This window comes from Chlorocebus sabaeus, chromosome 22 (genome assembly GCF_047675955.1).
Source record: "Chlorocebus sabaeus isolate Y175 chromosome 22, mChlSab1.0.hap1, whole genome shotgun sequence".
In the NCBI taxonomy this organism is placed as follows: domain Eukaryota; kingdom Metazoa; phylum Chordata; class Mammalia; order Primates; family Cercopithecidae; genus Chlorocebus; species Chlorocebus sabaeus.
Window position 1 is genome coordinate 94297741 of NC_132925.1, and position 26084 is coordinate 94323824.

Genomic DNA, 26084 nt, shown 5'->3' on the forward strand with positions numbered 1-26084 from the left:
TTGTCAACACCCGTCTAAGAGTGGTGCAGGATGCTGGTCAAGCTGCTACTCGCTCTATGGAACTGATTCCTAGAATTCTCTACTACTGTCTTCAGCAAAGATATTTCCTTCCTCAAATTCCTTCAAAGTTCAGGGCAGATCACAAAGGAAGCAGGTCAGGAAGAGGAAGGTGACTTACTTTTCACATCCCACAAGATATCCTTCTCAGGAGGGGCGGCAAAAAGGATGTAGAGCCGAATCGTGTCGATCCCATACTGCTCCACAACTTCTTCTGGGTCCACTCCGTTGTGTTTGGACTTACTCATCTTCTCCCACGTCACCTCTAACTTCTCTTTCGTTTTTGCATGAACAGGAACGGAACCTAGATGCCAAAACAATCCATAGGTATGGTATGTGTGATTCTGAACTGCTTCTATAGAAATAGCGTCAATAAGAAAAAACTGGGTGAGTGATGGAAAGTGTCCATTTGAAGAATCACACTAATTCACTTAACAAGCCGCTTTCTCTCCCTCTGTATTGTTATAAAAATATTTTTATTTTTAAATGAATGAGGCCCACCTTCCTCTCACAAAGCTTCATGAATAAACAGTACAGTTATAATGGCCTGTGCCAGCTTTTTCTGTAAAATGATTTCCCCCTTTACAAGTAAATTATTTATACACAAAAAAGGAGAGTAAAAAGTAATTTTGAAAAATTCATACATGTTGCCGTTTTCTTGATGGATCAAGGGTCTCTCATGCAAGTTGGCAGCCTGACCTGTCCCATCCATGCTGCAGTCACCAAAACATGATCTTGTACTCTCAGGGCATATGGAATTTACTTACCGGGCTCGTGGTAAATGTAGTGGTCCCTTCGTGGTGCCAGCCACCCATATCCTGTTCTTTGGAACTGTCTCCTCCCCTACTCACATACCACTGGTCTAGATGGTGCTGATGGAAGAGGTCTTAAATGGCCACATTTGGATGAGGTGACCTTGTTGCCAAGCCCTACTGGAGAGGACTAGTAAGGGCACCTGGCAAGGCTAAGCCTCTATCTCACAAATTGGAGCTAAGAGACACAGAAACTCTATTTCCATGTTGCTGAGCACTGGAACTATCAGGTCCTAAGGAGATGGGGCAAGATTTGCCACTGCATCTACCCAAGGTCACTTGTTAAATTGAAACTGTGGAGAGCAGAATCCAAGTCTGGCAGATGAAGGAGAACAGGGCAGAAGAATGGAGAGTAGCAGGAAGAACTAGGAACTAGAGAGCTGAGAAAGAGAAAAGGAAAAAGGAGTGGCTGGTGACTTCCTATGGGCAGTAGGGCCTAGCTCTATTTCCTGCAACTGGGTTTGGGTGGATTTCTTTTCCTCGCAGCCAAATAATCTCTGACTCCGACAGCACCCAAACTAACAGGGGACTGATGTACATACCTAAAAGCCAACTCCATACTTCATGAGAGTTACATCCATGAAGGAGACAGAAACCTGTCCTTGCTGATCAAAGTATTCTCACCCAGTAGGCAAGACTACGTGGGAAGAGAAAAGATGTTCACAATACTGCCTGAACCCATGACAGCAGAGAAGGGGAGACTGAAGTCCTAGAGGTTATCCAGGCGGTGGTGAGACTCAGGGAACCACTGGCCCCCTCTACTCTGCCCCAGGCTGTGTCTAGACCTTAAAACACTGTTGTGCAAATTAGGAAAAATGTGTCTTTCTGGGCAGAGAAGTTGACAAGTTAGAAAAAGTCACCCTCTTTTGGCAGATGTGGCCCTGAAATGTATGACTTGACAAATGGTTGCATTTCAGGCCCTACTGAAATCAGAGCCTTGGCTTAGTTCTTTTGTGTAGTGCACAAAATGCACAGCTATACATGGGCAGCCTTGCCCCTTACACAGAACACTTCACTAATTGTGAAGCTGAATTCTATGTGTACCTGAATTTAGCTCTTTCCCTCTGTCATCCATGCTGGAGAAACACTGCCAGTTCTGCTTCCTCAGCTTCTTTTTCTCCCATGGACTGTTATAAACCTTGATATATTTTGCTTTGATGAGGTAACTGCATCGACTGCTTCCCTAAACCCTGTCTCTAATGTTTGCCTGGAGAGGCTGCCTCCCATTTACAGGGTTGTTGTGTGACCTAATTTCATCCATCCTGCACTAGTTTTTCTAAATGTAATGGTCACAGTGCTGGGGGTTTCTCACAGTTGTCCCTATACATACTGCATATCTCCACTCTCTTTCTTTTTTTTTTCTCTCTCTCTCTCTCTTTATTTTTCTTTTCTGAGACAGAGTCTTGCTCTGTTGCCCAGGCTGGAGTGCAATGGCATGATCGTGGCTCACTGCAACCTCGACCTCCTGGGTTCAAGCGATTCTCCTGCCTCAGTCTCCTGAGTAGCTGCGATTACAGGTACATGCCACCACACCTGGCTAATTTTTGGTTTTAGTAGAGATGGGGTTTCACCAAGTTGGCCAGGATGGTCTTGAACTCCTGACCTTAGGTGATCCGCCTGCGTTGGCCTCCCAAAGTGCTGGGATTACAGGTGTGAGCCACCGTGCCTTGCCCCTACCCGTTTTCTAACATGTCATATATTCCATGTGTGTGCTGGGTGCACGTGATGCATTCTCACCATGGAACCTGAAGAGCTGGTGATCCTCAGGGTGAAAATGAAGGGTGAAATGTAAAGGGTGGAGGGTGAAAATGCAGAGTGGAGGGAAAAGGCTTAGGACAGCTGGGACAGGAGGGAAGTTCGGGGAGTCAGGGGGAGGTGTTTTACTGGGAAATGCTAAGAAGGGGCTGCTCTGGGAGGCTACGAGTAAACAGAGTAATGCCCCCTAAGGTTCTGAAATATGCCACTAGACCATGTGGGGAGAAACACTGGGAGTACCCCAGTTCTGGAAGAATGTGTCTTGGGCCTGGGGGTTCTGTCCCTGAGGTGGGCTTTCAAAGATGGTCTGGGATAGGAGGTGATGCCCCAATTGACTCTTTACATACAAATGAAAACCCTGCCAGAAGCTGAGGGGGCACTTGGGCTGAAGGGGGCTGGGGCAGAGGAGCAGATGGCCAGTCCAGGACCAGGCTTCAGGGGGCGCAGGCCAAGAGGGAGCTGAGGCTTAGAGACCAGACGGCCAGTGGGTCTCTCTCCCACATCCTGCCCCACTCTAGAGGCAGATGCCTGCTTGCTCAGTAGCTCTCAGGCCTGGCCTTGGCTCTCTGGGAGTACCTGGATGGGACCGGACGGGCCATTCTTACCTGTGAGATCCACTTCCTCTCCCTGTAGATACTGTCCAGATGGTAGGCGGAATGTCTGCCCCTTGATAAGGCCTTGAGCCAGCAGCTTATGAAAAGGCTCCCTGAGGAAAGATGACAGGAAAAGAAAACAGGAGGAGTGGGACATGAAGCATTGAGAAAACAGCAACATAGACCTTACCTCAGATGGGCAGAAGTAGCTGCGCCTCATAAAAGCGGGTGGGCTGACCGAGGCCACTTATAAACTCAGCTTAAACAAATTGCTCCTTAGAAATAAGTGGTAAGAAAATAAATTCAGACTGGGTGTGGTGGCTCACACCTGTAATTCCAGCACTTTGGGAGGCTGAGGCAGGCGGATCACCTGAGGTTAGGAGTTTGAGACGGCCTGGCTAACATGGTGAAACTCCGAATCTACTAAAAACAAACAAACAAAATTAGCTGGGCATGTTGGTGGGTGCCTGTAATCCCAGCTACTTGGGAGGCTGAGGCATGAGAATCGCTTGAACCAGGGAGGTAGAGGTTGTAGTGAGCTGAGACATGCCACTGCACTCCAGTCTGGACAACAAGAATGAAACTCTGTCTCAAAAAAAAAAAAGAAAAGAAAGTCAAATCTGTAGGTATTACCCACAGGTCTATTTTATATTACGGTGAAGTGGAAAGAGCCCTGGGCCTCAGATTTGGAAGCCCTGGATTCAAAATCTCAGTTCTGCTTCTCAGCGAATTCTGTGAGCCAAGGCAAGTCACTTACTTGTGCTGAGTATCAGTTTGCTTACCTATATAATGGGGGTTAAAAAAAACCTGCCTCGGCTAGGTGCGGTGGCTCATGCCTGTAGTCTCAGCCCTTTGGGAGGCCAAGGTGGGCAGATCACGAGATCAGGTATTTGAGACCAGCCTGGCCAACATAGTGAAAGCCCTCTCTATTACTCAGGAGGCTGAGGTAGGAGAATAGCATGAACCTGGGAGGAAGAGGTTGCAGTGAGCCGAGATTGTGCCATTGCACTCCAGCCTGGGCCACAGTGCAAGACTCTGTCTCAAAAAATCAAAACAAAACAAAACAAAAAAACCTGCCTCAAAGTGTAGTCGGGAAGATTAAATAAAATGACTTCATAAAAGTACTTGTAAATTTTTCTTTCTTTTTTTTTGAAACGGAGTCTTACTCTGTTGCCCAGGCTGGAGTGCAATGGCGCAATCTCGGCTCCCTGCAACCTCTGCCTCCCAGGTGCAAGCGATTCTCCTGTCTTAGCTTCCTGAGTAGCTGGGATTACAGATGCCCACCACTACGTCCAGCTAATTTTTGTATTTTTTAGAGACAGGGTTTCACCAAGTTGGCCAGGATGGTCTCAAACTCCTGACCTCAGGTGATCCGCCTGCCTTGGCCTCCCAAAGTACCGGGATTACAGGTGTGAGCCACCCCGCCTGGCCTAAAAAAAGTTTTAAACCATACAAGTCATACATGAATATAAACCTTCTGTTCAAATCCAAACACTACCACTCCTTTCTAGGCCTATGTCCTTTCAGGAGGCAGTTGTTATTAATAGTTTGGTAAATATCCCTGGTAAAGTCTGGAGACATTTTTCAATGCCTTTGTATACATAAATGTATACCTACCCACATACGGTTTTATAGATTTTTTGGGATTTATATAAGTGGGATTATACCTTCTGTATACTTTACGGTATTTCACTTAATGATATGAGTGGATTTCTCCATAGCAGTTCAGATAGATCTATCTCACTTTTAAAAAAGTTACCTAGTGTTCTGAAATATGAATTGATTATAACTTATTTATAGTGCCTGTTTTTAAAAAGTAGTTTTAGTTATATCCTTACTGGGTAAATAGTGACATATAAACTTTTTCTCATAAGAGGACAAAAACAGGTTGACCTTCATACTGAAATTATTGCAAATTTGCAGTTGTTTATTCTTAAGAATCTGCCTGATTCAATTTTGAGGCATTTCAGCAAGACCTATTCCAAACTCAAAGAATGATTCATGGAGACATCTGCTGATAACACACATTATTTCACGTTCAGGGCACCAGGTAGGAGCAGTCATTTCCTGGAGATCCAGTGATATTCTCCTCAAACATCACCAGTATATGGCTTTGGTTGCTCAAGATAAATTTTTAAAGGTGTTTTTAGGACAAAAATTAGGAGGGAATGATCTGGATTCAAAGATAAAGACAGGTAGGATGATCAAAATCAGCAGCATTGGCCAGGTGCAGTGGCTCATGCTTATAATCCTAGCACTTTGGGAAGCTGAGGCGGGCGGATTGCCTGAGCTCAGGATTTCGAGTCTGGCCTGGGCAACACGGTGAAACCCTGTCTCTACTGAAATACAAAGAGCTGGCCGGGTGTGGTGGCTCCCACCGGTAGTCCCAGCTGCTCTGGAGGCTGAGGCAGGAGAGATGCTTGAGTCTGGGAGGCGGAGGTTGCAGTGAGCCAAGGTCACGCCACTGCACTCCAGCCTGAGCGACAGAGCGAGACTCCGTCTCAAAACAAAACAAAACAAACAAAAAAATCAGCATTAAGCCTCAAGAAGGGGCTGGGAATCCACTGGGAATCCAAGGAATCCTGTTCTCTGGTCTTGCATTTTATCAAGTGGCACAACACTGCCACCTTTTGAGAACAGACAGAATTGCAACCTGCGAAAATCTGACTAAAACCAGCTGCAGCTTCTCCTGCCTCGTCTATTACAACTTTTTTTTTTTTTAAGGTAAACTGTTAAAGTATAGCATACATACTGAAAAGTGTGAGTCCTAGGGGCATAATGATGAATTTTCACAACATAAAACACACTTGTGTAAGTGGCATTCAGCACAATTAGCAGAACGTGAAATCAACCTTCCGCCGCCCGCTTCCAGGCACTGTCTCCTCACTATGGGCCCCTATAGCCCGACTGCGAACACTATCGTTTCATTTGCCTGTTTCTAACCCACCTGTAACCATTTCTGAGTGAGTGCTCTCAGGGGATGTCCACAGGGGAGGCTTTCCCCAGAACTGGCAGGCAGGCCCTCAGCAGTACACCCACACCAAGGCCTGCTGGTTACATGAATACATCCTAACATCTGAAAGCTCCCAACAATGCAACTTGCTAGTTGAAGCTCTTCTGGACTGTCTGTCTTCTCCGAGGGTTGCAGTGCAGCAGGGGCCATCTCAGATAGATCATCTAGAGCAGGGATGGCAAAACCTAGCCAACCAACCCCAGTGCCCTCGCCTACAACCACCCAGACGCCATTCATCGACAGCAGCACTGCTGGTGCTCAGAATTCTTCTTTGTACCATATAATCAGAAAGCACAGAGTTATTATGTGAAATGTATTGCTTATTTCTTCAGTGAGTATTTCTTGAGTGCCTGCTATGTGCCTGGCACTGAGCTAGGCACTGGGGATATAATCTGGGCAAAGCAATCCCTGCCCGTGGGGAGCCAGCCTGTTGACGATCACTGAACCAAACCAATGCCTGACAACTCTCAGCTGTGAGGGAGGAAAAGCGTGTAGTCATATTTGAAGAGCTCCTCCTCCCAATCAAGTCCAAATTCCTCCATGCAGCCATCCAGGACTTCTCCCCATCCCCTGCCACTCCCTCTGCTCTTTCAAATGTTGCCCACACGTGCTTCCATGTCTTTACTCACGCCATTTCCCAAACTGTTATCAAAACTCTAGTCCTCCTTCCTGGCTCAACTCAAATGCCATCTCCACTAAGAAGGTATCTCCTGGTCAGCATTAGAATTAGTTGCTTTTTCCTTCCTGATGCATCCTGCATAGGGCCTGTATTGCATCTAGCAGCTATTACATTTTATTGTGTATTTAGATAAGCTGCTTACCTTTCTCCTGTGAGGAGGAGGAGTTTTTTTTTTTTTTTTTGAGACATGGTCTTGTTCTGTCACCTAGGCTGGGGTGCACTGCAGCCTCAGTCTCCTGGGCTCAAGTGATATTCCCACCTCAGCCCCCGCAAGCGGCTGGGACCACAGGTGCGCACTACCATACCCAGCTAATGTTTTGTATTTTTGGTAGACATGAGGTCTCACTATGTTGCCCAGGCTGGTCTTGAACTCCTGAGCTCATGCAATCCTCTTACCTTGGCCTCCCAAAATGCTGGGATTACAGGCATGAGCCACTGCTCCTGGCCTTGAAAATCCTTGAAGGCCACTCTCAGTCTCCAGTTCCTAATAGACGCTCAGTAATGTTAATTGCCTTGGACTCAATCAGGCTTGTTTCAGTGAATGACTAAACTACCAGCAGGAGGGGTGGGGGATAATGTGGGTGGGACAAAGTGGAGGCAAGAGAGGAGGGAAGAAAGAAATGAGTGAAGGGGGGCACTGGATGCTATACTTTCCAGCTAGTGCCACCACCTTTTTGCAGGGAGGGGTGCATTGAAAGATCCCAAGCAGCCGAAGCAAGAGAATGAGAGCAGGGGAATGCCCTGATGAGTGCTCACATGGAAAGTCCCAGTGGGGAAAGGGGCGCTTCCCAGCTCCCAGAAGCCTGCTCATTCCCAAGTGTTTTCCCTCCACTCTTCCAGGGAGCTAGGGAATGGGCCATAGGGCTTTGGGAATCTGGTCTTCACTCTCTTGGCTGAAGCTGGCCATGTCTACCCTCATGCGTAGTTTAGCTCTGAATGAGTCACACTTGTTTATTCATTCAACATGTATTTACATGACAATTGGGTACACAGCACACTGGGCAATTAATTGGAGAGCTTACAATAAGAACAGGCAGCCCAAGACATGCTCGTAAATAACCATCAACACTACAAGAAAGACATGCCAAATGTGATATGGAGGTGCAAGGTGCACAGGAATGAAGGACAAAGGATGTTAAGGGCCCTGTTGGACTTGGAACCCAAGCCTGCTGAAGCACAGATCACATCACATTGCCAAGTTCATTATTCAGATTCACAATTGGGGTAATGTGTTTCCCTTTTGTTCACTCATTCATTCACTCAGCAGATGGTACTTGGGAACAGACTTGTGTATGCAGCTGAGTTATTCATTCATCATACTGACTGTGCAGAGCAGGGGCCTTTATACGTGAGTGGAAAATCTGCAACTCTAAACCACTAACAAACCCTTCTGACTCAGGACCATCAAATGCGGGAGTATTACGCAGGGCCTCTGCCTTGAAGACGGCCCTGGATTTATCTGAGTCAGCTTTCTTCCTACTCCTTCGGTACATCCCTGGAGGTAGATCATGCTTGCTTGCACTGAAGCACAGCTATATGTAAGCACAATGATGAAAACTGGGGGGAGATCTTCACAATTTATTCATTGGTTTAGACTGCCCTAATTCCGAAATTGCAACAACTGATAGCTGCTGGGCATTGAAGGCCACATTTGTCCCACTTGGAAGAAGGAAAGATGGGAGGGAGGGAGGGAGGGAAGAGAAGGGAGAGAGGGAAGGTAGGGAGGGAGGAGAGGAAGGGAGGGAGGTAAGGAGTTGCTAATTATTAGGATAAACAAGGAAATTCAGAACATTGATTGGCCATTTTAAGTGCTCTTAAAAAAATCACTACATACAAAGAATGTGCTAATTACAATATGAGCAAAGAATATCAGGGCATATCAGAGCCCCACCTACTTGTTGCAGATGACATTTCCCTACTCATGAAGCCCCAGATAGCCTGCTGCCCGCTCCCTTGACCTGGTGGGAGAGTGGCCTGCCAGGCTGCAGATCTTTGAAGGCCATGGATCTCTGAAAATGGTCTCCAAATTGGACTTTTCATTAAATCAGACTACGTTTACCTTCCTCTTCTTCCTTGTTCTGTGCCCAGGGCTATCATGTCACATAATTAGCTTAGTTTCCAAGTATTAGCCATGGCTCATTCTTAAAATATCACCATTCCCGTATCCTAGCACAGAAGGAGGTGCTACTAATACAGCAGGACCCACGTAAAGCTTCTTTTCCCTTCCTGTTCCTTTTCCCAGTAGCCCCGTTTCTGGCATGATCAGAGAAACAGAGAAGAAAGCTCTGTGGATGGGGGCTTGCTGTGCTCTCCACGGTCAGCAGGCAGCCTGCCCTCCGCATGGGAGCTACCTGAGCAGCTGCTTGCTTTCTGTTGATTCCAAACTGAAGGGAGAAATTCAGTTTGGGGAATTTAGTGTCTAAGTTGCATTACAGAGCTACAACCAAAAGTGACAAGATTCCATGTTTACAGCAGTCTCCCACAAAGGGAGAGAAAAGGCTTCCTGATCTCATTCAGTGAAGATGGGCCACGACACGTTCCCACGCTCTAATGTGCCCCCTCTCTTTCAACCTGATGCTAACCACCAGAAGGAGGGAAGCTGAAAGCTGATCCTACCCCACAATCCCAAGCACAGCAGGAGGCTCAGTGCATTTTTCTTCTTCAGAATGTATACCATATTGTAAATGATAAAGTTACATAATCATTATAAAAAATCTGGAAAAAATCAGAAGTACATTGGGCTCACCACCCAGAGATAGCTAGTGTTAACATGTTGGCATGAGTTTTTCTAGTCTTTTCTCTTGCTTTGAGTATGTGTATATATGTGCATGTATATATAAAGACAAAGATAACCAAGCTGTATCTTGCTTTTTCTATTTCTCATTACTTCAGATGAATTTCTCCATGTTATTAAACATTCTTTGTAATTTAATTGAAAGTGTTGTATAAGTGTGCTCCATGTAGATGGATTATACTTTATTTACCCTGTCTCAGCATTTTGGGGCATTTAGATTGTATCCAAATTTTTAGCTACTTGAAATAACACTTACATGAACATCTTGGTGCGTAAGTTTGCATTTCTGATTATTTCCTTAGGATAGATTTTTAGCAGTGCAATTAGTGCATCCAAAAATGAGTATTTTTAAGGCTCTCACTATGTATTGCCAAACTGCTTTTCAGAAAGATTGTTCCAAGCTACTTCCTGCAATATATGAGAGTGCTGCTCTTATGCTAGCTTCCTCACTACATGGAAGATGGCATCTCACTGCTGAATAATTTATATTTGCCAGTGAGGGAATTTTTTTTTTTTTAAATCATAGAAATGGGGTCTTGCTGTGTTTGTTGCCCAGGCTGGTCTTGAACTCCTGCACTCAAAGGATCTTCCTGTCTTGACATCCCAAAGTGTTGGGATTACACGTGTGAGCCATCGTGCTGGGCCAGAAACATTTTACAGTGTAAGATGTTTATTGGTTATTTTATAGTGTGATAAAATGTTTATTAATCATTTGGATATCTTCTTTTTTGGGCTTCCTTGCTTACATGAATTCCTGGTTAATCATTAACTTGGTATTTCAGACCACACAACTAAGGCACCTGCTGTCCTGTGTCGTGGCACACTCAACTTGGAGGCCAGCCTCTTATGTATGATAAGGAGACTTTAAGTTCGAACTGCAAGCCTTAACATGCAGGTGATGAAAAAAAAAGTCCACGACTCTTAGAAAACAGGAAAGATAATTAGATATACATAAACCTTTGCTGTCTGTATTTGAAGAAATTAGAATCAGAGTGAAAAGGGTGCTCAGAGATAACTGAGTTCCTAACATATGAGACCACTGAGACCCAAAGGAGTTCAGCTTCTTGTCCACACAGCTAATCAGGGGCATCACTGAACACAGACAGAGGTCTTTGGATTCCTGTTCCAGAGCTGCTACTTGAGACAAGGGCTGAGGGTCTCAGAAATGTTAATCTAAAATGCAATAGCTGTACTATCATCTCAAATAGCCTCCTGAAATGACAATGTTATTCAAAAGGAATACAGAAATAGACTAGGAAATTCCAATTTATGCAGATTTCAGAAACACATATGTGGTTGACAGGTCTTAATTTTTCCTCCCAGCCCAGCTTGATAAAGTTGTTTGGAGGCTCTCAAAAATTCTGATTGTAGAATTCCAAATTACTCATCGCAGAAAGTGGGTGACTTTCATTTCATGTGTGGTTGACTGGTTTACCAAAACACCTTTAAGAAAGAGGTAATGCACCGGGAGAGTTTTCAGAGGCTGTTGCTGCCCTGATGTGCTCCAGCAAGAGTAATGCTGACAGCAGCACTGAGAAACAGTTAAGATGACTTTCTGTACCTTCCGCAAAGGTCAGCCTTCTCAGTACTTAAAATAAGTCTCTTTTGGAGGAGGAAAGCATGGAACGGAATCTTGAACAGAATTTAAAAACAGATTCAAAAAAACAAAACTCCATAGGTCTATTTCAATTTACACCATATAGTTAGTTCCTTATTGTTGAAGGTAAAGCAAAATCGAGGTGTTACCTGGAGGCTCTGCAAATTGGCAATGCATTTGAGTAAAAACAAAGTCATACTTGAAACTGCACTTTAAAATTACATCACAATGCTGCAAACCTTTTTTCCTGCTTGAATATAGTCTTAAACCACTGTAAAGAAATCACAAAAATAGCCAGACCCTGTCCTACCCCTTAGGATACTTGGCCACTGAATAATTTACTGATTGAATACTTCTATAAAAAATCATCCAGAAACTGGCAGAAATATGCTCTACTGTTAAGGGGCTAGAAATCACTTACATATGGTCTTTGTTTCCAGACCTACATAAGAAGGAGTTATTCCCCCCAACTTTTTTTTTTGGAGACAGTGTCTTATTTGTTGTTTGGGCTGGAATGCAGTGGCAATCATGGCTCACTGCAGCCTCGAACTCCTGGACTCAGGTAATTCTGCTGCCTCAGACTCCCAAGTAGCTGGGACTAAAAGTGTGCACCACCACACCTGGCTCATTAAATTTATTTATTTATTTTATTTTATTTTTTACAGATGGAGTCTTACTATGTTGCCTATGCTGGTCTCAAACTCCTGGCCGAAGGTGATCCTTCCGCCTTGGTCTTCCAAAGTGCTGGGATTACAAGCGTGAACCACCACGCCTGGCCTGAGATGTTTCTTGAGTTGTATTTGGTCTTTAAACTTAAGTTCTAATCAATGCTCCCTAGCCCATGGAGGACATTTCCTTTGTGTTTTGTTTTGTTTTGTTTTGTTTTAGAAACAGGGTATTGCTATGTTGCCCGGGCTGGAATTAAGCTTCTGGGCTCAAGTGATCCTCCCACCTCAGCCTCAATCTCAGCTTCTGGAGTAGCTAAGAACATAGGTGTGCACAACTGCACATACTGGAGAACATTTCCTTTGAAGAACATAAACTTTTATCTGTTTCAAGCGATTAAACTCAATTTCTTTTCTTTTTTTAAAATTTTTAGACAGTCTTGCTCTGTTGCCCAAGCTGGAGTGCAATGGCACGATCTTGGCTCACTGCAGCCTCTGCCTCCCAGGTTCAAGCAATTCTTGTGCCTCAGCCTCCCTAGTAGCTGGGGCTACACGCACATGCCACCATGCTCAGATAATTTTTGTGTTTTTAGTAGAAATGGGGTTTTACCACATTGGCCAGGCTGGTCTCTAACTCCTGACCTCAAGCGATCCACCCACCTTGGCCTCCCAAAGGGCTGGGATTACAGGCGTAAGTTACCACATTCAACCTAAACTCAAGTTCCAGAAGGAAAGAAGAAAGAAAGAAAGAAAGAAAGAAAAAAGAAAGAAAGAGAGAAAGAAAGAGAGAAAGAGAAAGAACGAAAAAAGAAAGAAAGAAAGAAAGAAAGAAAGAAAGAAAGAAAGAAAGAAAGAAAGAAAGAAAGAAAGAAAGAAAGAAAGAAAGATTTCACTAAAAATGTGTAATAACCATGAGACCATGACAGTAACAGGACACAATTCCCATTGTCAATGACAATCTTTATCTAGTTAGGTAAATTAGTTTCCAGACATAAGAAATGCAAGGCAGAATTGGTAAATTCTAGAACCTAAAGTACAAACATTTTAACAAATGTATTTACATGAGGAGTAATGCTGTTAATGTTTTTAGTGTCCTTCTGATGCAGACCAGTTTATTTTTATACTGAAGGTCTCTGGAACTGATGAGAATAAATTTATTTTAAGCTTTTAATTTAGACCCTAAATTAGTTTTCTGTACAGTAGACTTCTTTTAATCCATGCATGCATGTGCAGAGTCAGCCATCTGGTCCGAGGGTTAGGTGAAGGGAAGGAGCTTTCAATGTGCTTCATTTTAATGAAAATGGGTTTCTGTCTGCATTACAGAAGTTTTAAAAGTAATATTTTTCTATCTATCAAAATTTTAAAGACACATATTTTTTGACTCAGAATTCCCCAGTGTTAGGACTTGAGCCTACAGAGATGCTCCCAACTATTTGCTAAGCATATCAATAAAGAGGGTCACTGGACTTTAAAAAAAAAAAAAGTAATTGGAAGAATAGGTGACCGCTTACATAAATTATGGTATGTCCAAATGAGGGAATACTAAGCCTACATTAAAAAGAATGTGATATTTGTTTGTGCTGATATGGAAAGACCACCAAGCTGTATTATTAAGTCAAAGAAGCAAAGGATATGTATGCAATATAAGCAACATTTAAAATGAGCATATCAATAAAAACACATGTGGGGATAGGCAAAATATTTTCCTGGAAGAAATAAAAAGAAACGTAAAAGTTGAGGAAAGGGCTAAAGAGTGGCGTGCAGGGAGGGAGACAACAATGTTCACTTTCTGTGTAGTTACAAAATGGTTTAGACATGTATTACTTTTTTTTTTTAAATTGTCAACATAGGTTATCTGGATAAGGAAATAATCAGCTATTTCCCCTTTCTTCTCTGTAATTAAAAAATATTCTAAAGGATGTTGTAGTAAACAAACAGAAAAACAACATAACAACAACTGAAAAAAAAAAAATCCAGCAATTATGCTTCCAGTAATACAGCAGACAAGAGAGCCTGAATTATTGTCCTGATGCAAAACAAGTGAAAAAGTTAGTTGGAATGTAAAGTACATTGAGCTGGCAAAACAAAACCAAACCCAACTTAGGAAAACACAGTTCCTGAAGCCAGTGTCTACCCTGGGCATATCTATAGAACCCCTGTGATCATAAATGTTTGTGCATGGCGTGGTACACAAAAGATGGGACACAAAACCTAAAGCCTAAGCAACTTTGGGAGTCTGGAAGATCTCAAGACAGGAATCATCAATGAACTAGAAATCATCAATGAACTAGAAATAAACCTGTGGTTAGAAGAGACAAACAAGGAAACTCGCCTATCTTGACCACGGTAATGTGTAGGAGGAAAGAAAAGTATTTCTCCGGAGAATCTGTAGACAGAAGTTGACCCTCATGTGGGTTTGGGACTGTATTCACATTACCTATATGGTCCTAAAAACCTCAAGCAGAAAATTCAATTTAAAGTGGTCTTGGATTGGTAGCATCTCCAGGCAACAGGAAGACGCTAACACAAAATCACCTCTAGCAGAGAGGTTCCAAAGAGTTCCTATTAAAAAAAAAAAAAAAGGTTCAAGAAATGTAAGGTCAGTTAAAACACCCCTTGCACTCCATCCCCCAAAGAACTAGGCATCATGAGTGAAAAGAGCAGAAACAACAAATGACTAAACAGACCCATAATGACATTAAAGAATTATCAGACAATATAATAGTATGTTTAATCTATTTTAGAAAATAAAGACTTAAAAGATAGCAAGAAAATACTATAAAAATAAAGGAAAATTTAAAAACCTAGAACTTCTAGAAATGAAGAATAATTAAAATAAAAAACTCAAAGAATGGGTTAATCAGCAGATGGAGACAGAGAGACAATTAGAAACTGGAAGATAGCTATAAAGAAACTGGCCGGGCACAGTGGCTCATGCCTGTAATCCCAGCACTTTGGGAGGCCGAGGCAGGTGGATTACTTGAGGTTAGGAGTTCGAGACCAGCCTGATCAACACTGTGAAACCCCATCTCTACTAAAAATACAAAAATGAGCCGGGCGTGCTTGTGGGTGCCTGTAGTCCCAGAATAAAGATCCTATCAACAGGCCCTGGAATATATGACAACTTGGTTTATGATGGAGAGGGCACTACAGATCAATGGGGAAAAGGATGAACTATTCCATTAAGAGTACTGACACACCGAAAGCAATAGCCATAAAGGAAAGATTATTAATTTTTACTACATTAAATTAAGAGTTTCTGTACATCAAAAGATGCCATAAAAACAAGACAAGCCAAGAACTAGAAAAAACTATCTGTAATACATATAGCTGAAAAAGGATTAGTATCAAGAATATTTAAAGAACCCTTTACAAATCAATAAAAGAGAAACGATCTAGAAAAAATAAAAGCATGGGATACAAACAGGGATTTGATCACAGAGATTCATAAACCTATGAAATATGATAAACTTTATTAAGAAATCAACTAGTCAACAATAACTTAATTAAACATATAAAAATAACTAAAAGAGTATAACTGGATTTTGTAACACAAAGGATAAATGCTTCGAGGGATGGATACCCAATTTTCCATGATGTGATTACTATAAATGACATGCCTGCACCAAAATATCTCATGTACCCCATAAGTATACACCTACTATGTACCTGCAAAAATCAAAAATAAAAAAATTTAAAGAAAATCGATGTCTTGAAATTCAAATTTAACTCACAACATGATCCATTATATACCCACTGGTTTGGTGAAATTTAAAAGTTGGATAGTACAAAATGTTGATGACGATGTAGAGAGATTGGAACCCTCATTTCCACTAGTGGGAGTATAGGCTTAGGTAATCACTACGGAAGATAGTTTGGTGTTTCTCAAGACAGCTGAACATGTGCATATCCTACAATCGAGGAATTCTACTCTTAGGTACGCATTTTAAAGAAATGGTGACGCGTATGTCAGGAACCATGTGCAAGAAGGTTCATAGCAGTTTTGTTCACAATTGCACAAAACAGTCTGACCACCATCAATGGTGATAGGATACATAAACTGAGTTCTATATTGGAAGTTTCATTCCATATAATGGAATATCTTGCAGCAATGAAACAGGAAGAAATATAACTTCATCCGTCAGCACTGCTGAATCTCAAAAAACTGCTGAGTGAGGAAAGCAAGACAGAATACCTGAAATATAATTCTACCTATGTAAAGTTCAAACACAGGAAAACCAGAAAATACATAATTTAAAAATACATGCAGAAATGACACATTTATAAAGAAAAGGAAGAAAGTGAGGAATTAAAAATCCGGGATCGGTATTAGCTAGGGGCAAGGTAGTGGGCATAGAAGAGAGATACATAATAGGAGGGGGCACCTTGGGGATTCTAAGGTACCTATAACAACACTCTGTTTCTTAACCTGAGGAGTGGGGCATGTATGTTCATATATAAAAATTACATATTTAATGTATTGTACAATTCTTTAAATGCATTAAATATGTAATTTTTATATATGATACATTTCATGGGAAAAAGCACACACACATTTTTCTGGCCATTATTAGGAAAGGGTTACAACAGGCCAACAGGAAAAGAATTTACTGACGTTTTTACAATGTGATTCTCTATTTCAAATCCACTCTATACATTTTTCAGAGGGATGCATCATGGTGGGATTCAGCCAAGCTTAGGAACAGAGCTGACACAGAAGGACTGGGTGATAAGCATGATCTCACACGGGATGCTATAAAACATTATGGGCCACTCCTCTCTGCCTCACAGGTACAATTCTTAATTACTTAACTCAGTTAAACAGAGAAGCACAGAAGGCTAGGTTCTGTGCAAGCCAGCAACACCACTTGCCACAACTGATTAAGCAATATAAATGGACCTCAAATGGTTAAGGTTGACAACAATCTCTAAAGCATACTAGATAACTAGTATTACTCTACTACATGCATTTACCTTGCTTCAGAAGAACTGACACCTGCTTAAAGTTGCTATTCATGCAACTGAATTCTTTTGCAAAGCAGTATGAATGCTTACCTATGTTTAACCATTTTCTGATCATGGCAAAAATGACAAAAGAATCTTGCATAGAACAAGTGCATGACAGCATGTTCTTTCCCTCCAATGTACAAATCCACAGGCATCCAGTAATCGGCCACTGCTGTGTTAAAGGGGCTGTAAAAAAGAGATAGGGACATTTTTTAAAAACCTGCTTTGCCACAATTGTGTAAATTAAACAGACCTACTGTAACACGCATATGCCCTGAAATGAACTGTATCAGGGAATAACAATGATTTTCTTTTTAAAATATAAGAGAAGGCCAGGCGTGGTGGCTCATGCCTGTCATCCCGGCACTTTGGGAGGCCAAGGCAGGTGGATCAGCTGAGGTCAGGAGTTTGAGACCAGCCTGCCCAACATGGCAAAACCCCGTCTCTACTAAAAATACAAAAATTAGCTAGGTGTGGTGGTGGCCACCTGTAATCCCAACTACTTAGGAGGCTGAGGCAAGAGAATCGCTTGAACCTGGGAGGCGGAGGTTGCAGTGAACCAAGATTGTGCCATTGCACTCCAGCCTGGGCAGCAGAGCAAGACTCTGTCTCAAAAACGAAACAAACAAACAAACAAAATATATATATATATGAGAAAAGCTTATATATTAAAAAAGAAAAAAGTCAGATGTGTTAATTTATGAAATTTTAAAAATGGTTACAGAAGATATTACTGATATATTTCAACAAAAGCAATTTGCATATAAAATGAGGACAAGAGGAAAACATACCAGCAAAACAAGGCACCTTGCTACAATGTACCTTGAATATCTCGATTCACTTTAATTTTTGTTATTATGATTACAAAATTGAGACTTCGGAGTTCCTACCAACAGAGGGCAATGTGGTATTTACAATGAAGATTAACATGTAGATACTAAATGCTTATTTTATTTATTAATTTATTTTCACATTTAAACATTTTTTTTCCTTTAGTAAAGATAGGGTCTTGCTTGGTCACCTAGGCTGGATGCAGTGGCACAATTATAGTTCACTGCATCCTCCAACTCCTGGCCTCAAGCGATCCTCCAGCTTCAACCTCCCAAGAATCTAGGACTACAGACACATACCACTATGCCCAGCTAATTTTTTCTTTTCTTTTTTTTTTTTTTTTCTTTTTAAGATGGAGTCTTGCTGTTACCCAGGCTGGGGTGCAGGGGTGTGATCTCGGCTCACTGCAACCTCCGCCTCCAGGGTTCAAGCTATTCTTGTGCCTCAGTCTCCTGAGTAGCTGGGATTACAGGTGCCTGCCACCACACCTGGCTAATTTTTACATTTTTAGTAGAGATGGGGTTCTGCCATGTTGGCCAGGCTGGTCTCGAACTCCTGACCTCAGGTGATCTGCCCACCTTGGCCTCCCAAAGTGCTGGGACTACAGGCGTGAGCCACTGCACCTGGCCGTCTGTTAATTTTTTAAAAACATTTTTTGTGGAGACAAGGTCTTGCTATGTTCAGTCCAGGCTGGTCTCGAACTCCTGGCCTCAACTGATCTGCCTGCCTTGGCCTCCCAAAATTACGGGATTACAGGTGTAAGCCACTGTGCCCCAGCTGTAAATATTTATTTTAAAACAAAATTGATTTTGTTTTTTAAAACAGCCTGAAAATATAGTCAGCAAGAGCCTGTATATTGTTTAATGAACGCAATGCAGCATATTTAGGGTGAATTATCATAAAATAGCCCAATAACTCTCTCTCACTTAATAGTACTCAACAGATACTTTTTGGCCAACAGATACTAATAGAAAGGCTTTCTCATACTCTCGGGTCCCAATGGACACTGTAGAGGAAAGGAAATGCCATTTCCATTTTCTGGCTGGGACCCTCAGAGGGAGGGGCAGCACTGGCTGGCGACAGACCTCTGTGTTGCCAAGGTAATGCTGTCCCTTGAGGTCAGCCAATCAAGCAAACCTTTGCCTTTGGAGGGCTTCGAATATTTGTGAATTGGTTCCCTGACACCTCAAGCCACCTTTTTCCCCAGGATGGACTTGGCTGGCTTCAGCTCTGAGGCTAGAAAAGTCTGGCCACCACCACATATTTGCATTTTAATACAGTTTGGTGTTCTCCAGTCACTGTACCAGAATTCTGATAAAATTTTTAAAAATCACTTTTTTGCTTTGTGAAAAATAGTTCCCTAAAGAAATTCAACTGCCAATCCAGGCGACAGAAAAGAAAGGGAAGTGAAGGATGGTATTTGGCCAGAAAACAAGTTTGGGATATATTAAGGAGTGAAATGTTGAAAGTAGCTACAGCTTGGATTTATGATCCACTCAGGAAACCACCCCAGGAAGAACTCGCGCCCAGGCTGAAGCTAACCACAGTGTGCCATGAGGGAAATGAAGTGCTCACTGCTGTTCACAGGCTGTGACGGTCTCAGGATGTCTCTCCCGCCAGTTACTTGGAGTCTCTCTCATCTGTGTGAAGGCTTTCCTTTGAAGCACTCAGAGAAAATAAAGAGCCTGACCCCGCTTGCATTCTAAGCCAGTTATTACTACATGAAATGCACCAATGGCCCCTTATAGAGGAAAGGCCCTGAGGGTGAGCCCCTCTATGGGCCAGAGAAGGCCATGCTGGTGGTTCCCAGCCACAATCGTCACCTTGCACCCTTCCTGCCTTTGCAGGGTATCTTTCACTCAGTATCCCCCTCATTTCTTTTTTCTTTTCTTTTTTATTTTTTTTGAGAGGAAGTCTCACTCTGTTGCCCAGGCTGGAGTGCAGTGGCGCGATCTTGGCTCACTGCAACCTCTGCCTCCCCAGTTCAAGTGATTCTTCTGTCTCAGCCTTCTAAGTAGCTGGGATTACAGGCTCGCCACCATGCCCAGCTAATTTTTGTATTTTTGGTAGAGACAGGGTTTTGCCATGTTAGTCAGACTGGTCTCCAACTCCTGACCTCAGGCGATCCACCTCCTCAGCCTCCCAAAGTGCTGGGATTACAGGCGTGAGCCACCATGCCAACAAGGATCCCCTTCATATCTGATATGAACTCAAATTACAGAATCACAACACTGCAGGTTGAAATTCTGGCAAGGTGAGGGCAGGAGTATCTGTCTCACTAGAAATATATTATTTTAGAACTACGAAGAATGGGGGGCATATTTTATATGTAGGGAACAGGGTTCCAGAATGTTTCTGCCATGGACAAGAGCAATCAGGCAAGGCCCTTTTAAGCACAATGCTGTTTTTTTCCTGGGCTCTGGAAGAGTTTCTTTCAGCTCTCATTCTCTCTCTTTACAAGGCTACCTACTGTTCTCTTTCCCTTAATTTCTTTTTTCTTTTTTTGGGTGGGCAGGGGCGGGGGCAGGGTTCAAAGAAACACATGAATACAGCTGAAAAATCAAATGGTACTGAAAGATTTATAATGAAAAACAGTGGTCTCCAGCCCCAATTCTTTCCTTGCCTCAGGCCTGTCTCTTAGCCACTTTTAATTCTTTTGGTTGTTTCTCCTGGCAATTATTGAAAAAAAAAAAAACATGTTTATACTCTTTATTGATTTATCAATTTAGGAAATGATCTATTGACTCTGTGGTAGGAGGTGAGGCGTCTTAGCTCTCTCACCCTCCCCACCTGCTACTTTCTCTGTAGAGTTACATCATTCTTTTCAGTTAAATAAATAACATCACATCTTTACAATCATACAAATGCAGTTCACTGCAAGGAGAGTATTACAGTAGCATTTCCTTCCTTTTTCTGTTTTGTATTTGTGTTGTACTTCGGATTTACTTGGCTATGAATAATCTAACTTAATAATGTAGCACTCTCCCTTTAAGAGAGCCTGTTCCGAGGTGCACAGTTGACTGACAGCTTCCAGTTGCTGCATCTGTGGACCCACTCTGGTGTGTTCCTGCCAGCCCACATTGCTCTCCCAGGCTGCTCTCAGGAGAGTAGAGGGAGGGGCTGGAACCCAGACATTTTAGCCTGACTGAAGACTCTAATGGACTAGCTTTGCTTGGGGCTTCCCACTGGCCAGGTCGAGGTTTTCTCAGAGTTGCGCTGTGAACTGAGGCTCCTCCATCTGATCCTCCTTCCTTTCCCTTCTCCTTTCACACCTGTCATAGGCCATCGTGGTCTAAGAGCACTCTCTGCCCACTCCTCCTCTTCTCCCCTTTAATCCGCACAGGCATTTCCCCCAAGAAATCTCTTGCATGTCTAATTCTATCTTGGTCTCTGCTTCTGGGAGGAGCTATACTGACACATGCTCAAGGACGTCAGCAAGGACGTTTTACCTGTGCGAATTGTGAGGGTCAGTGTATCTGAAGTAGTACCAAGCAGAATCAACAAAGGTATCCATTGTGTCTGTCTCTCTCTTGGCTGCTCCCTTGCACCTAAGAAAGAAATGAAATTCATCATTTGGTTTCTTTTTACATTTTAATGCAGTTTTCCACCAGCTTTTGAGAGAGCTATAAGTATGAATTTAAAATGTCATAAGAATAAAGCCACAGGCTGGGCGCAGTGGCTCAAGCTTTTAATCCCAGCACTTTGGGAGTCTGAGGGGGGCGGATCACAAGGTCAAGAGATCAAGACCATACTGGCCAACATGGTGAAATCCCATCTCTACTAAAAATATGAAAAATTAGCTGGGTGTGGTGGCATGTGCCTGTAGTTCCAGCTAGTCAGGAGGCTAAGGTAGGATAATCTCTTGAACTCGGGAGGCGGAAGTTGCAGTGAGCCAAGATTGTGCCACTGCACTCCAGCCCGGCGACAGAGCAAGATTTCATCTCAAAAAAAAAAAAAAAAGAATAAAGCCACATATGAAAAGACAATTCAGGGAAAGCTCTTTTTATATTGTATAGTATGTGATGTTTTAAATAAATTTATAAATAAAAGTTTCAATTTTCAACAATTAAAAGCCTTATTTTCCACTTCTCTGAATTTAACCTGGTAGAAAGCCTCGCCACCCAAAAGGACAAGACAGGATTAGGTATCTCTTTTGTGCATTAACTTCTGTTCCAGGCATGTCAAGATTGCCTTCGCCAATGTCTACTTTATGATGCTTGTGAAGCCAATCAATGCATGAAGAGAAATGAGAACCAAACATAGGGAGATGTGTGGAAAATCAACTCGGATTTTTCTTCTACTTCTGTTCTGGGGTGACAGGTGCAGAAATCTACCAGGATGACCCGAGGAACACAAAACACCTTGGAAGCCCCAAAGGCAATGGTTGCTGGAGCCAGCTCATGCCAGCCTGTGAGAATCAATTGTCAGCATCTCTTTATACCACTGTGACAAAAGATGGCAAGTTGGTAGCTTGAAACTGACCCTGATGGGAGTATGTACATCACAAAAATTGGCAAATGCTAGAAATCAGGACCCCCCTCCAAGGCTAATTACATTATCTACCGCCAGACCACTGCCTAAAGATAGGTTCCTTATGGAAGAGTGAAGAAAGCCCTGGTGCTCAAAACAGAGAATAAAGTGAGATCCTTGATATGTGAAGGGTTGAAAAGAAAAAGGAATCCTTGTCCTAGGGACAGACATGTCCAGAAGGACCAAGGTTTCACAAGGTCCCAAGTGTTACACTCATTCTTTTTTTTTTTTTTTTTTTTTTGAGATGGGAGTCTGGCTCTGTCACCTGGGCTGGAGTGCAGTGGCTCATTCTCATCAGCTCACTGCAACCTCTGCCTCCTGGGCTCAAGCAATTCTCCTGCCTCAGCCTCCTGAGTAACTGGGATTACAGGTGCATGCCACCATGCCTGGCTAATGTTTGTATTTTTAGTAGATACGGGGTTTCACCATGTTGGCCAGGCTGGTCTCAAACTCCTGACCTTAAGTGATCCTCCTGCCTTGGCCTCCCAAAGTGCTGGGATTACAGGCATGAGCCACCGTGCCCAGCTGCTACACTCATTCTTAAGAACATTCCTAGAGTTGTGGGCCTGTGGGACTGAAAGAACCAGGTGCCAAAAGCCACACTACCTAGGAACTCAAAAGAAGGTGCCCTTAGTCAAGCCTAGCACAGGACAGGGATTAGCTGCCTTGGAGACTCCTCAAGGCCTGGATCAGCAGAGAATCAGCAGCTTCTGTCTAATGGGTAGGACCAGCTATCAACAGGGCCTTCTGTGGCAGCAGGAAGCCATAGCAGGCTCTCCCTTCTAAGGCATGGATATGAGGCTCATCACCCCTCCAAATATCACGTTTTGGGCAGTGTAAGTCTTTGGGGGTTATTGCAGAATTTGGGGAGAAGGGATGAGGAGTCCCAAGAGGAACTGATACATCTTCTGCAAATTTAGCATGTATGGGCTTGAGCCCATATTTTTAATTTAAGAATAAAAGAAGGGTTGCATTTCTATCTTCCATTTGTGAAGTGGTTCATACCAGCTTTACAAATATTACCCAAGGAAACGGCCAGTCCCCCACATATTCCCCCAGCTCCCTCATCAGCTGCTTAAATGCAGTGGCTGAGCAGAGAGCATGGGCGCCCTAGATCTGGCAGGGCTTTGGGACCCTCTGCATTTTAATCAGGGGACCTCCCAATGAGAACAGTGGTGGTGTCTAAGAGTAGAAGCTTTTTGGAGAGAGTCCTCAGGGAATCCAGCTTCCTACCACCCAGGGCTGCTCTAAGAAGCTGATCTCAACAGTGCATCTCTAAATTAAAGCCAGGTCTTTTTATTTGGAGAGCAATCAACCAGAACACAGACACTATTTTGGGAAACAATTAGAAAATAAAGATTACTTTTTCTTCCTCACCTTGTGCAAGTGAGGTCCAAGTGAGGGAGAAAATGCAGGGCTCAATTTACAAAAGGAATAACATCTGGCTAACATGTGCCATGCTGATTTCCTTTTTAATAGTCTTGTTGGACTTGAAGGCAACTAACATGTTTTATTGCTGATATTAAAAAGTAGGAAGAAGCTACGTGGCAAGTAGGAGGGATAGAAGTGGTAGATAATGGTGGTAACGTTATGAGGATTAGCTCCAATAGTAATGATAATAATACTGGGTAGTAGGAACTGAGCCAAGTAATTCAAAAGTACTTGAAATTATCTCATTTAATCTCATAATCCTCAGGGCTACTGGGGATTATCTTATTTTATCCCCAGTAGCCCTGAGGATTATGAGACCAATACTATTTTGGTCTCATATCCCCATTTTTCAGATGAGTAACTAGGATTCAGAGAGGTTAAGAAACTTTTCCAAGGCCTTGTAGTTCAAGGGTAAGAAATCCACATCTGGTGGGCTCTGGTGCTTGTAGTCTGTACCACTGGGCTGCCTCGCTCTGCCACACTGGCTCAGTGGCTCTCAGCCTTGGATGCTCATGAAGATTATCCAGGGAGCCTTGCCCAACACCAAGGCCTAGGTTCTGCCCTCCAGTAATTCTGCAGCCAAGGCAGGAAACCTTATCCTCATCAATAAGGCCACAACTGCTGTGCTGTATGTAGGCCACCAACATCTCTGGTAGGGAAGCCCTTTGTCAGTGCTTATCAACAAAGAGGGTATGCTATTTTCCTCCTGGAGCCAGCATTTCTACCCTAAAATGGTCTGGGCCTTCCTATGTACCTCCCTCCAAGTTCCATCTTGAATTTCAAAACTGCCTCAGTGAGGACCTGGGAGGATGGCTGGCAAGTACCTGGCTGGATGGCTGTAAAGTTTCCATTTATTGAAGGCCTAAAAGGTATCACTGTGCAGGATGACATGTGTTAATTCTAGTCTTCTGAAAAGCCCTTTGATGGGGTTATTTTTGTTCCTGATGAGAGATTTCAAGCTCAGAGAAGGTAAATGACTTTCCCAAGGCTAGACAGTAAGGAAGCAGAGCCAGGACTTGAATCCATCACTGATCTGACTCCCAGCTCAAGACTTCCAATTACATTATGTGGTTACCTAATTGTCAACCTAATAACTCAGCTCTATACTGGCAGAATACAAAATTATTTTAAAATATCCTCATCATGATCTATAAGGCAGAGAAAAATGGCTTCTCTGCAGAAGAAGGAAAATACTGGAACTTGGTATTTGCTGTTTGTTTAATTAGCTGATATGGACAGCATCATTAAAAACCACACTTGAGACATGCCAGTGAATAGACAGAAAACCATAATCCCGCTTCCAAAATGAGGAGAAAGGAACCATGGCGCTTCAGTATATTAAAGAATGGAGCCCCTGAGCACACTTGCTCTCTTAGCTACTACTCTGCTACTCGTGATAAAATCTCCACTGTTGTTACAGTCACTATATTGGAAAACTGCAAGGTGAAGAAGAGAACATTTTTCTCTCCTCTCCACGTGGCTCTTTGGAATATCAAAATGGAGGAAAGTGTTTTTTTTACAAAGCTGTAAGGAAAATTTAGAGTTTTTCCATCAGTTGGATCAGATGTTTCTGGCATAGATCTGAACTGACACTGCTGCTTCCAATAGCTCAGAGAATGGAGGATGCCCATTGCAGAGGCAGGGTCACAGATTCCAGACCCTTCTCTTAAAGGGCCTCAAAGATCCACAGTGTTCTTTCCAGCCCCGTGGAAGTCAGGGAAAAAGGGAGCAGAGTTAGCACCAGGAGGGAGGAGGGTGTCTGAAGCCCTAGCAGGTATAGGGCCATAGGCACAGTCACCGCTGCAGGGATGTGGCTTCTTACCTTGGGCAGGAGCAGTTCACCCACTCTGAAGCCATGGCCAGTGGGGAGCCTCCCTTGCCAGTGAAAGACGCGATGTTGGGCAAGGTCACGGGCAAGTCCTCCAGGGGCACAGGTGTGGGGCCACAGGCTGGGCAGTGGACAATGGGGATTGGTGTGCCCCAGTACCGCTGCCGCGAAATCAGCCAGTCTTTCAGTTTATCACTTGTCACGTCTCCACCCACTCTCTTCCCCCGGGCTTTCTGAGTCAGGGCTAGAAAAGCATCCTGCCGGGTCATACCTGTGAACTGACAGGGAGAGAAAAGAGAGCTCACTCCTCTCTGCATAGCAGGAGTCACCACCCCGATGCTGCCACCAGTCCTGCCATGTTTATGTGTGGCTCTCCCAAGGGACCAGTTCTGTGCAGAGCTGTATTCATGACTTTCATGAGCCCCAGGTGCTTCTGCCTTTGTAGGCTCCTTGCTCCTTCAGATAATATTAAGAACTATATTTTACAACTGC

At 43.2% G+C, this 26084-nt stretch overlaps 1 protein-coding gene across 3 annotated transcripts in view; it reads right to left on the minus strand.

Annotated features, from left to right (window-relative positions):
• LARS2 (leucyl-tRNA synthetase 2, mitochondrial) overlaps positions 1–26084 on the minus strand; it is a 160739-nt gene that overhangs the window by 32656 nt on the left and 101999 nt on the right. For all 3 annotated transcript variants that reach the window (XM_007983923.3, XM_007983925.3, XM_007983924.3), the window contains 5 exons: positions 25587–25870; positions 21253–21351; positions 17021–17158; positions 3230–3330; positions 179–361 (listed from right to left, as the gene is read on the minus strand). In XM_007983923.3, the coding sequence (XP_007982114.3) occupies positions 179–361; positions 3230–3330; positions 17021–17158; positions 21253–21351; positions 25587–25870 (805 nt within the window). The remainder of the gene's footprint in view (positions 1–178; positions 362–3229; positions 3331–17020; positions 17159–21252; positions 21352–25586; positions 25871–26084) is intronic.